The sequence below is a fragment of the Podarcis muralis genome, chromosome 4 (assembly GCF_964188315.1).
Source record: "Podarcis muralis chromosome 4, rPodMur119.hap1.1, whole genome shotgun sequence".
Taxonomy (NCBI): Eukaryota; Metazoa; Chordata; class Lepidosauria; order Squamata; family Lacertidae; genus Podarcis; species Podarcis muralis.
Genome location: NC_135658.1, coordinates 41,352,196 through 41,365,099, shown reverse-complemented (window position 1 = coordinate 41,365,099; position 12,904 = coordinate 41,352,196). Strand labels below are relative to the sequence as shown.

The window sequence follows — 12,904 nt, the reverse complement described above, 5'->3', positions numbered from 1 at the left end:
AAGAGTCCTGCTGGATCAGACCAAAGGCTCATCTAATCTAGCCCAGCATCTTATTTTCAGAGTGACACCACCTCCAGTTAACCCTCCCCTGGCCTTCCTACAGCGTTTGTTCCCAGAGATAGTGTGCCACTGGTTCTCTCCATTCCACTATGCTTTCCTTTAAAACCAAGCACTACAGCTTGCTTGTTCTGGCTTCTAGGCTTCTAGCATCAGTGGATAAACACCTATACATGGTGTCACTATCTCTGGCACATACCCTTTAACTTGAAGTGCTTTCACCTCTTTGGATTTTTGTCATGATCCCCTACAAATACTTTTACTGCATAGTTCTACCCTGCTCTTAAGTCGGACAATTATAAACATTGTTTGGACAATCAAGTCTGATACTGACAAGGGCCAGCCTATTCAGAAAGCGGACCAAGGAACTTCGAGCATTACTAAGCTTAAAGCTAAATGAAGCAATTACTTCTGGTGAAATACTTCCTAGGAGGCATGATTTTCATGATTTGAGTATCCAGTGTGGTTTTGACGATGAAGCCTTTTGACTTCAGTTGCGAAAAGATCCAAGGATATTGCTATGCATTCGTGACCTCAGTGTGCAGAAGAGCTCACTATGTGCACTTTCTAAGTTATTCCAGGTAAGCTTGACAATTATTCAGGGTAAGCTTGACATGACCTAAATCTAGTTTAAAAGGGGAGTGAGGAGACAATTGTGTGAAGACTTGTATTTTTGTACCAAGTTAAAGGGGCATATAAAACAATAGCTAAAGTCTACCTTTGATATCGAGAACCAGTTGGTCACTGAGGTATGAGCTGATGGTCCCATCTTGGTTGAGCAGCCACTTCTGTCTTGCCTTCCCATGCTCTACCCACAATGCGACTTTAGCTCCAGGAACATCTCTGCCTCCAATGACATCAAGGCAAGCATCATTAACCTAGATAAATTGGGGGAAAGAATTTGTTCATTGCCTTGGTGGGCTCTAATATTGACATATTTCTAACGGAGATATGCCCTACAGAAAAGTACAGTGGCAGGAATATAGTCTCCAGCAACAAGAAGGCTGGATCCATCATACCACCAAAATAAACAACTGATTCACCGAGTACAGGGTATCACTGTTCTTACTAGACAGTTTAAAGCACAGTATGAAGAGTAAAAAAGGACTGGTGCAACAGGCCAAAGTTCATTGTTAGGCATGCACATGCTCTATAGCAGGGGTTGGGAACCTGTGGTCCTCCAGATGTTGCTGGACTCCTAACGCCCATCATGTTGACTGGGACAGAGGAACATGGGTCTCCAGCAACATCTGGAAATCATCTGGTTCCCCATCCCTGTTCTACAGACCCAGGTCTATCTGTGACTAGTTTTATTAAGGCAATTGGAATTAAATGGTGCCCAGGACCTGGAGCAGATTCTAAGCGTTGAACAAACGGAGACAGTGATCTCAGTGCTATCAAATTCAACATACGTAACTGAGGACAATTGCCAAGAAGGAAACTTTTAAAAAAGGAGGGGATTACGGCAGGTTTGGCCTAACCATAAAGCAAAATGTAGCAATTGCATCTTTAGTAGTGTGCTTGCTAGAAGGCATGGTTTTCCTTACTCAGTTTTGTTTTTTACAGATGCATGATAAAGTTGGTCTGAGAAGTCTGGTACAAATTAGCACACTCCAATGATAAAACACACACTAAAGTAACCTTTTAGAGAGGTTCTTCTCCCAGGGAGACATTCATGCAAGGAAATGTATCACATGCAGAGCTAATGCATTTGAACTTGAAAATGATACAGAAGTCAAAATAATGGTTCTCCCATGAAGGTTGCTATTAAAAAACCCCAACCCTTATTTTTGTGACACAGTGTGCTGTTTGCTTTTAAAATACATTACCTCATTTCACCCTGAAAAGTTTGCAGTTTCAAAGCCTTATTCATATGAATTAGAAACATTAATTTGTGGATGCAATGGAAACTTGAATTTGAAACCTGGGCTGTTGAAGAAGCAAGCTATGGACTTGTGAGACGGAAAAGGCAGGAAGGGTTAGCTAGCATTCCTAAGCACCTAAAGTGTTTCCACTGCCCATCACATTGCCCTGGACCCTACTTGCACAGAAGAAGAAATGGCCGGGCTTTATAAACAGACAAAATTGAGGATGATGACATTGCCATTTCAGCTGCTAGCAAAGTACCTTGGACTTGAGAAGTCCAGAACAGTAGCGCCAGATCTGAGTAGTCTTGCCATTTAATGGGGAAAGACATAATGATGCAGCTCTTGCATCCATTAGATTCCCAGCAACTGTCAAGTATTTGTCTAGGGATCGGTTCTTTATTCTGAAGTACGCTGCTGGCTGAAACAGAAAAGAATAATTACCACACACTTCAGGGACAGGTATGTATCTCTGTTATAAATCTGCACAAATACATTTTTCCTTCTGATGTAAACATACAACCTCTGTTTGCATACCGCATGCATAAAGATGGTAATGTACTTCCACAACTAAATGAATACTGGAGTTGGAAATGGTTTAGGTTCCATTCAACAGAGAAGAACTCCCTACCTTTGCTGAATGTAGGATCAACATTTTAAAAAGATGCATGTATTCTGTGAGAAGAAACAGACTTTGTAACTGGTACCTGCTTTACAGGACGAAGGGAGCCAATTACTTTCCAGCCACTAAACTGAGTCCAGTTCGAAATCTTGCTGGGTTCAAGGAGAAGTTGCTTCCCTAAGAAACTGCATCCTTCATATGCTATCCATCTAGTTCAAAATAGAATGTGAATTAACTATGTTAATGCGGTAAAATTTCAACTAGACAAAAACATGCAGTAAAGTGTTTTTAACTGAAAATATACTCATGCTTCGCACGATCGCATTATACTAGATGTTGAGTTGTAAGCCATTAAGGCTTCAATTCTATGCACATCTTAGGGAAGCCTAGTTACAAATAGACATGTACAAGGTTGGACCCAAACATTTGATTTGCGAGGAAAGACAGCAAGCAGCCTTTGTCAACTTCGACTATAATGAAACAGAGACCAAACTACCACATCAGATGTTCACAAAGGAGTATCACCTTCCCATTCAGATAGAATTCTGGTTATTTTAACAGCTCTGGGCAGCAAGTTGGCATTTCCCCAGAGATCTTTCTAACATGTCTCCCTATCATAGGGGAAGGAAAAGGGAATGGGCAGAAGAAATTCAAATCAACTTTAATTTCAGTTCTAATTCAATCCTAAAAAAATATCCCCCCAGAATTCTAAGTGAAAATCTCTTAGTTGTTTCAGCCTAGCATATGCTCAGCAGACTTTTGCTTTCTTCTTCAGGGAACACTCCCCCTTTCCATCATTTAAAAATACATTGGATGAGTAATGTGGCATTGTAACCTATACTTGTAACTTCTAAGGGTATTTTCAAGGCAGAATACTGCCTTATGTTGTTTAAAGAGCAACGTTTATTTTGCAACAGACATTGCATCATAGTTGTTGGAAACCTGAAATTTATTATATAGCAGGTTTTCATTTTTCTCCTCCTCTACCTATTCTAAAAGAAAGCTGGCTGTGTGTTTCCTGTTTTGCAAGTTAAATGCTTTTATCTAAGACAGCCACTTATTCTTGCATTTTTTGCTTGTTCTGTCCTGCTTGAAACATGTTAGCAAATAATTCCTCTGATCTTCACTTCTGCCATTACAAAATAAAGTGCTGCAAGACTAAACATTTCACTACTTGAAGTATACATATATCCACATTTACTGTGTGTGTATCCCCAAAAAGCACTTGGATCAATGCAGAATTCCATGCAGTTCCTTCTTATGGAAATACTAGATGACGCTCAACAGTGCCATCCTGCTTGTGCAATGTTAGGACTTCGACTCTGTAGAATAAAGTGATACTTACAGTCCACTTTTCACCCACACAGACTGGGTAAGAAAATGAAGATCCTTATTCAGAATTGAACTGGCTGCTTCTTGCAAGTGCAGCTCTCTGCCTTCGCAATTCTCCAAAGCGAAAAGGCTGATCAAAGGCTCGGCAAAAACCTACAGAAAAGAGAAAAGCTGGTAACATCTGCACAGCAAATGTCGCTGTGAAGGTAGTTCCCCACTTCGCTAGTGTGTCTATTTGCAAGGTGACAACTCCCTCCAGGGACAGGTATCACTGCACATTTGGCTTCTGAACAAATCAAGTTAAGGAACATTGCAAACTGTTAGAAGCCAGCAGCAAGGCTTAATAGAGTGGCAGAACAACTGCATTTGGGGCCCCATAAGTCATGATGGCCTGGGCCTAAGGTGGGGGAGGGGGCAGGTAGGGAAACCACCTTTCTGCTATGCCAGGTCCAGACTAGTACAGCAGAGAAGCCCAGATCTGGCTTCCTGCCAGAAGCTGGGCAAGCTTAGGATACAGCACATCCTTGGTTGGTCCAGTTCTATCCCTTCCCTGGCCTCTGAAACATTGGGGGGTTTTGGGGGGGGATATGCTGTCTACTGCCAGGGGTAGATTCCACCCACCCCATGGTTTACATGAACACAGGAATTCCATAGTGGCAGAGCCCTGAACCCCCACTAGAGCTCAAAACATGAACATCTTCAACTTATTCAAACTGTGTCCATGATTGCTAGATCATTTCAAGGCTAGCAGAGAAAAAGGATTTGAAAAATCTGAAAGTAGAAGATAGCCAAACAATGGCACAGCCTAGAGAAGGCCTCCTCAACTTTGGCCCTCCAGATGTTTTGAGACTAGAATTCCCATCATCCCTGACCACTGGTCCTGCTAGCTAGGGATCATGGGAGATGTAGGCCAAAAACAGCTGGAGGGCTGAGGTTGAGGAAGCCTGGCCTAGAGGATCAGAACAGTTTTCAAAATTGTTGGTAAGCTTGGATGAACAACAACAACATTGTCAGCAACAACAGAGATTGTGGAACAGTCCTAGGCACACCTACCTAGGAGTAACCCCCACTGAACATCATGAGTGGAATTGCCAAACAATTAGGGTTAGCAATTTTTAAACTGGCCATTGTTTCTGCACTTTCAGCTCCTAATTGATTAGCACTCATTAGGAGGTACCAGCCCTGAGTGCTCACTCGAAGGACAGATTCTGAATCTGAGGCTCCAATACTTTGGTCACCTCATGAGAAGAGAAGACTCCCTGGAAAAGACTCTGATGTTGGGAAAGATTGAGGGCACAAGGAGAAGGGGACGACAGAGGACAAGATGGATGGACAGTGTTTTCAAAGCTACCAACATGAGTCTGACCAAACTGCGGGAGACAGTGGAAGACAGGAGTGCCTGGTGTGCTCTGGGCCATAGGGTCACAAAGAGTCGGACACGACTAAACGACTAAACAACAACAACAACAATCATTTCTATCCCATGAAAAGCTTCTCCTGCTAATCCCTGCTCATTACACTTCTGCCAAAGGCACAAGAGCAGCTCTGGCCATTATTTTCTGCTCAGGTGACAGTTCCACAGATAACATTCTATTTAACTCTGACCTACATGACAGACTTTCATAGAATCAAAGAATTATAGAGTTGGACCATACAGTCTTCCTCAAAGTATCGCTTTTATTTTTCCCCAGTGCAACTATATTAAGGACTGAGAAAATGTCAGAGCTATATCAACAGTTGTTAATGTGGCAGCTTCTAGTAATTATGAATATGCAAGCTTAATATCATATCTTTTGTTATATCATTTTGTGTTTACTTTCAATGCTAGTCAGATTTAAAATAAAATAAAAATCCAACTAAAACAACCAAAAAAAGTGAAGTGACCTTAGATTCTGTTGGCAACACAAACCAAATAAAAGCTGGTTGTACTGATAATTAATCAGCACTTCATAAAATAAACAAACAGCCATCAGGGATGGGCTAAGTATACTTCTGAATACTAGTTGCTAGGGCTCATGAATGGGAGAGGACTATTGGACTTATGCCCTGGTTATGGGCTTCTCTTGGCCACTGTGGGAAAAGGATGCTGTACTAGAGAAACCTTCGGACTGCTCCAACTGGACTCTTCATATGGGATGAGCAACATTACAGTCATACCTTGGTTTTCAAATGCCTTGGGAGTCAAGTTCTGGCTCTCGGACAATCGAAAACCGGAAGTGATTGTTCCAGTTTTAGAACATTCTTTGGAACCTGAACATCTGACGCGGCTTCTGATTGGAAGCTATGTCTTGGTTTCTGAACATTTTGGAAGTTGAACGGACTTCTGGAATGGATTCTGTTCAACTTCCAAGGTACCACTCACTGTACTCTTAAAATGTCTTCTATGTCAGCAATGCCATAAAAAATGTAAACTACATTCCAGTTACATTGGAGGATACCTAATTGCCTAAAATACTTCAGCTGAACTGGGCATGGACTAAGATGCTTAAGAACCATTTTTGTTTTCTCTAGCCAAAATGAAGTACTTTTGCAGTAGACACGTGCAAAGAAGCCATTTCGGCAATTAAAAACAAGCACAACACAAAAATAAGCAATGTATGAAATACAGGCTCAAAACAATTGTGCACAGAAGTAAATAATGTCCACCCATTACTGCATTCTTGAGTGCTCAGATCAACATCTAACATTGTTACTAAAAGAAGCTTTCTAGAACAGCAAGTGCATGATACTGCTAAACTGCATGTTGTTTGTAAGTGAAACCAGGGGAAGTTCCTCCTTGTACAAAGGTCACAATTTCCTGCCACAGAGTCCCTTGAGGACACAACACAATGGTTTAACAATGCTAGTCGCTCTTAAAATTTTAACGAATTTCAACAAATTTCAAATTAGCTGGATTCTAGCAGTATGAATTTAATAAGGGCCAAATGACATTGCAAAACAGCCAAAAGACAATATAGTTGCACACCAGAAGCACAGAAGGAATGGACCAAATGAGAGGCTGATTCTTTAAATGTTATCATTCTCCTCGTCCTCCTCCTCCTCTCTCTCAAAGAGAAGGGACAATCATGAATAGGCAGGCGATAAGATGAGAAGAATTAGCCTATTCATTGGTGAAAGCTATAAAGCTATTTCAAAACATTTTTTTAAACACTCAGGGACAGTAAAACTAATCTAGTACAATGCTGAACACAAAGGGGACCGGTTTCCCAGTTTGTTCTTAGTGCAACAAAGAGCTATTAAGATTAGCAATACATATGGTACTAAAGTTAGTCTACTTGAGGCAATTTATACATACTACGGGCAACTTAACCTGTAAAAACTTCAGTTATGCCCTAACCTGAAGGTTTAGAAACTGCTTGAGTCAGGTAACATATATCATTGCCTGTGATTATGGCAGGGAAATAATAAACCTGGTATATATTTGCTGCTACTCACTTTGCATTTGTCACCAATTGTCATCATTTTCCCATTAAGCAAGGCTGCGCTCCTAACCCCAATGACCGAAGAGTAAGCCCCACTGAATTCAGTAGGATTGACTGATTAGACATGAATTAGGATTATGGTGTCAGTCACAAGAATCTTGCAGCACCACACCAGTGTAGCTATTGCTGTATCATATGCTAATCCTGTTCTTGCTATTATGGATTGCTTGGTAAGCTGTAGAACTTTTTTTCTGTCAGAAATCGGGGGGGACGGGGGACCTGGCAACCTTTCAACAAATTACACTGGCACAAATTATAGGTTGGAGATCATTTGTTTAAATCCAAACAAATATTTCATTAGATGGTTGCTTCCTGTCTGCACTGCTGCTACTGCTCCAAATGAAAGACAACTGAGCCACCTGAACATGCAGTAGGCATGTAATTAAAATTAAAGGGGAAACCGCTGTCAATTACCCATATTACCACTTTCTTCTGACAGAGACATGAAACTGGGACAGGACCATTGTCAGCACAATGCAGGAGGCCTGGTAGGACTCACCACAAACAATGCCCACCTGTGCACTAGTCTTTGCCCTTAAAAAAGGATCCCCTTGCCACCGCACCAAACAAAGTACTATTCAGTAAGTTTTCTCTCTAATATCTGTGCGCATATGCACTCTTCAGTTTCTCTGCAAGATGCTATTTTCCCTGAATATGAATTAGAGAGAATTTAATAGGCTTCCCAGGAGCATGGCTGGCTATGAAACAGACCTTTTAAATACAGATCTTACATATTCAAGAGGCTTAAGGGACTTGACTGCAGCTGCTGGACAACCACAGGAAGTAAGGTCAGGGTAGAGGTCTTCTTCCAGCACACACTGATCTTCAGCAGTTTCCCCCTGGTAATGCAGTAACCAACTAGAAGGATAAATCCAAGAAAAGGTCAGCTGTCGTAATAGGTTATTATGTTTTTCTCCAAATAAAGTATCAACAGAAGAAAAATCTGTCAACACGCACTGATTTCATTCTAGGGACTTACAGCTAAACAAAAAGTTTGGTGGTATATAAACAGAAAATAAATGCATACAACATAAGTTTGATACTAGCAGTCATGAAATTAGGGGCCTATTTCTAAGCATGGCACAAATCCGACTGTAAGCTTTGGCAACTATATAATGCCCTTACTGAAAAGTTAACAGCTTAAAAGAGAGATAATTTTCAAGGCAGTTTATAAGCAAATATTATAATTAGAGCATTATCATCATATTTTTTTTGTAAACTGCCTCGAAAATTCTCTCACTTTTAAGGTGTAAATAGATTGAAATTGTTTTCCAAGCTGCTTTAAAAATTGTGAATAGATCAACTCACCATCCCCGAAGAACTTTAAAAGAACAAGGTGTGAATGATGCAAAACCAGCAACTTCTCTTGTAACATCTATACACGATCCCTTGAAATGTGTGCCGCTGAAAGCTTTAAGCTATGAAAAAAAAATTTTTTTCAACACATAAATGTATAAACTAGAAAACAAATGTATATATTACGATAAGTAGTTGTCACAGAGAAGCAGTGTTTTATCATTCTGAAGTTTTAAAAAGAAAAAGTTTAAAAAGAAAACATGTTATTTTCCCTATAGCATTATGACTGATTTGTAACTGATCTGATATTTCTGCTAAGATTGCTGATAACAAGTATGTACTTGTTGATACAACAGTTGCCTGTATGAAAACTATTAGCAATGTTCGTATTTATGGAATACAGCTGCGCAGTATGCAATATAATTTTTCCCAATTAAATGCAATTAAGGTTAAGCAGCCTAAATCAAGATTTTGGTAGAAAGTGAAGTTTTCTAGTACACTGCCTAATGGGCAGCAAAAGTATACACCATCCAGTTAGGCCTGGAAGTTGACAAAATGTGGTAGGCTTCCATCAGAGGATGTGCTCCAGTAGGGTAGACTAGGAAATGCTAGTCAACTGAGAATGGACTCATTGGTAGAACTGAAAAACATTATGTAAGCTTGCTAGAGAGCAAGACAACACAGCAGTTTTGGATGTAAGCATGTAACTTGCTTAAGTTGGTAAGGATGCAAAAAATATAATAAAAAAATCTTGGCACCAACCCTTAGGGGCAAAAGAGCAAGAGAAACTGGAAAATCAACCAGCTGGTTGTGCTTTCCCAGGGATTTAAAAAATAGTGGACAATAGTTGAGTTCTCTCCAGTAAAAAGAAGAAAGAGGAAATTGCTTGCAAAAATAAACCCAGGATTAGTTTTATATTAGGAATTACCATTCATGTTTAGTTTTAACTCACTATTTTGTGTGTGTATGTGTATGTAATATTTAAATATGAGTTTCCTTCCTTTGAAACAGTCTATTTAGCTTAACTACTGAAAAACTGCTCTCAGTGGGAGGGGAACTATCTCAGAATACACGGGAGGTGGTGCTGGGGGGCTTCAAAGCCACACCTGCTTCCTCCGGAGGGCAACTTCCATTCACAAAAGGGTAAATCTTGATCTAACCCCAATATCCCACAAAACTAATGGTGCTAATAATTGTGATTTCACAAGAACTTACCCAGTGTTTGGGTTCATGATTTCCTAGTGGCTCCTATAAAAAGCATAAATATATAAAATAGAAATATGAGTATATCATTGAGTATATGAGTATATTATTGAGAAACTGTTGATTCATCATGGAGGCTCAACTTCATTTTCTACTTGCATACTTAGCAAAAATGAAATGGGATTCATAGATACGCTTAATATGTACATGGCATATTCTGTTCTGATTTCCTCCTCTGTAAGGAGATAAGCTGCAGGAACTTGGGAAAGCTTCTTATTCAAACTGTGTGTGTGTGTCCAATAAAATACGGATTTTCTATAAGTCAGTAGCAGAAGATTTTACCACAAGGTTGGCTTTATATGCCTTTGCCGTTGAGTATGCACACTGAATCCCCCCCACACAAACACAACTTATGGATTGACTGCACACTTTTGGGGGGAAGGAAACATAAATTTTATTAAGACCTTTGGCCCAAACAAACTATTCTTCCCTTAAAAATATCCTCATGATAGCACATCTTGACACTACTTAAATTTGATTCCACCTCAGAACGATCTGCAACAACAACAAAAATCAAAGTATGATAGGAAAATTGAAAATAAATTTCAAAACCACAGGAAGTATGAGTTCTGTGTGTGGTAGATGGAATGGACTATTACATAGTTATACAAGAGCATGAAAATATTTGTCTCATTGGTTTATGGATTATTACAATAAAGTATTTTTAGCGAATGATACACCATTTCCCACCAAATGTGATAACTCACCAACTTAATTGGACGAATTGACATAATAGTTTCACTAGATCCTCCCCAGTCAAAAAAACTTTTATATTTTCCTTTCTCCAATATATATTGTTCTCCACAGAAGTGCTTCTGCTGATAGGCAACCCACCTAGATGTAACAAACAAGAGAATTTCTGAGGCTCAAATTCATGAGACAGCTACTCAGATATACTAGTAATTCATATACTGCTCTAAAAGAAATGTCCATTCATTTGTTCATCAAATATGAATTTAAAACAAGCATTTAAAATTTATGAGTTGTGGTTCAATGTTATCTGACACTAGACAGTTTTCCCCAGTTAAGCCTATAAAGCCAAAGGAAAAGACATCATTTCTATTAGCCGATTTTAATTATGGGTGAAGCCAAAAAGTTCTTTCTATATATCACAAGAACGGAAGAAGAGTTTGTTGGATCAGGCCAGTGGCCCATGTAGTTCAGCATCCTGTTTTCACAGTGGCCAGTCAGATAAGGGAAGCCTGGAAGCAGGACCTGAGCATAGCAACATTCTCCCAGTAACTGGCATATAGTGGAGGCAAAACATAGGCATTGTGGCTAGTAGCCATTGATATCACTTATGGGTAACTTTATAGGTTAAGCAGAGAATGATAACTAAATGAAGAGGAAAAAAAGAAAGATTTGGAATGCAAGCAAGTTAATTATTTCTTACTGCACAAAGATTTGAAACAGAACTTACGCTCCACTCTTCACATTAACTGATCTTGTGAGTGAGCCAAATCCAGCCATTTCCAAATCAGGAACTTCTTGATTGGCAATGTCCAACGACTTGCCATTTTCCTCATCCGATTCAAAAAGCGTTATTGCAGACTCCATGAAGTCCTGGAATTTCAAACCAAGAATTAGGGAGCATTAGATACAACATCCTCCTTCCCCCTTCTTTAAACAACATAAAGCTGTTATTTAATAATGAACCAGCAGTATTCTTCAGATATTACATATACATTTAGAGCTGACTTTGTTTTGAAAGAAAGAAGAATCTTTCATCAGGTTATTTGGACAGTTGCCACACAACTCTTGACCTGCGGAATTTCCTTGGAACAAGTTCTATCTCCATATCTTTCTGTTCATCATCACAATGGCCCTATCCAAAGCTAACATGTATTTCCCTAAGCAGGGTAAATAGTAGTAAATGCAATTATTGTTCCTGAGCAATGAAATGTTAACAGTGCTGTTTCTTAACATACAGCTTGTGTTTGGTTTTTCTTTGACATCGCTAACATTCTTTGACACAGTCTTTATGTAAAAGTTCTGCAGCCGATTGCAAGTTTGCCTTGTTCTTAAATGAAATCAGTTATACAGTATGTGAAAGATGAGTGTTTGAATATTTACAACAATTTTGATCCTGCTAGAGACCAATGAACTTTATTATCCCTCTCCCTTTGCTTGAATTCAGCAGTCACAATTTCAAGACTGTGGTTAGAAAAGAAAAATTATGGCACCATTCCAGAGCTGCTTACCTGCCAGTTGTACACTAGATGTTACGGATCTAGGTCCAAATGAGTGATGGTGGGATTTGCAGCCTCACTTAGCATTACAGAAAAAGAACTGTTATCAACAACCCTGCCACACAGGTGCTTAACTCAAACATCAGAGTCAGGTTCAGCCTAGGAACTTGTCTATTTTCATGCTTTGCAAGAATAATTGGTATGTCAAACTGTCTCCAAAAAGAGTTATGTAGAACACAAACAACTCTCTCACATTAGACCTTTCTCTCATGTTGGAGGAATAGATATGAGAATACAATTACACCCCAAATCATTTTAGTAACTGTTGGGTCTCAGAAAAATCTATAGTTAAGATACTTGCAGAACTGTTAAATGGAAACATATTTTCTACAAGGGATGTGGGAGATTTACTCTAGAATAAATAATTATCACTTAAATAACTTTAATTATCACAACCAACCCTCCCGAGCACAAAAGCCCATTCAACTATAAAAATAATGTATCTGTATGTATTCATCTGTATGCCTTCATCTACAATGCCAATGAAAGGGGGTGAGTGGGGGTGAGCTGAAGAAGGAAATAGTCTTGAGGACCAGAAGAAGTACTTACAGCTTGCAAAAATCTGAAAGACAGCAGGACGCTGCTCACTCCACCCCAAGATTTCCAGTCTTCAAATTCTCCTTCCTCTAACAAGTATTGATGACCTTTGTATCGTTCCTTCTCATAGGCTACCCATCTGCAAAACGCACAAGGAAAAAATCGGTATAATAGTTATAAATGAGCTACAAATATATCAAC

At 39.4% G+C, this 12,904-nt stretch overlaps 1 protein-coding gene across 3 annotated transcripts in view; it reads right to left on the bottom strand.

Annotated features, from left to right (window-relative positions):
• The window catches only part of CRYBG3 (crystallin beta-gamma domain containing 3), a 64,579-nt gene that overhangs the window by 4,402 nt on the left and 47,273 nt on the right, over window positions 1–12,904 (bottom strand). For 2 of the 3 annotated variants that reach the window (XM_028726802.2, XM_028726800.2), the window contains 10 exons: window positions 12,716–12,842; window positions 11,338–11,480; window positions 10,625–10,751; window positions 9,870–9,902; window positions 8,667–8,776; window positions 8,090–8,216; window positions 3,890–4,029; window positions 2,630–2,753; window positions 2,185–2,343; window positions 776–935 (listed from right to left, as the gene is read on the bottom strand). In XM_028726802.2, the coding sequence (XP_028582635.2) occupies window positions 776–935; window positions 2,185–2,343; window positions 2,630–2,753; window positions 3,890–4,029; window positions 8,090–8,216; window positions 8,667–8,776; window positions 9,870–9,902; window positions 10,625–10,751; window positions 11,338–11,480; window positions 12,716–12,842 (1,250 nt within the window). Of the gene's footprint in view, window positions 1–775; window positions 936–2,184; window positions 2,344–2,629; window positions 2,754–3,889; window positions 4,030–8,069; window positions 8,217–8,666; window positions 8,777–9,869; window positions 9,903–10,624; window positions 10,752–11,337; window positions 11,481–12,715; window positions 12,843–12,904 lie in introns of those variants that run through there. The other variant, XR_013392560.1, reaches the window with a different exon arrangement.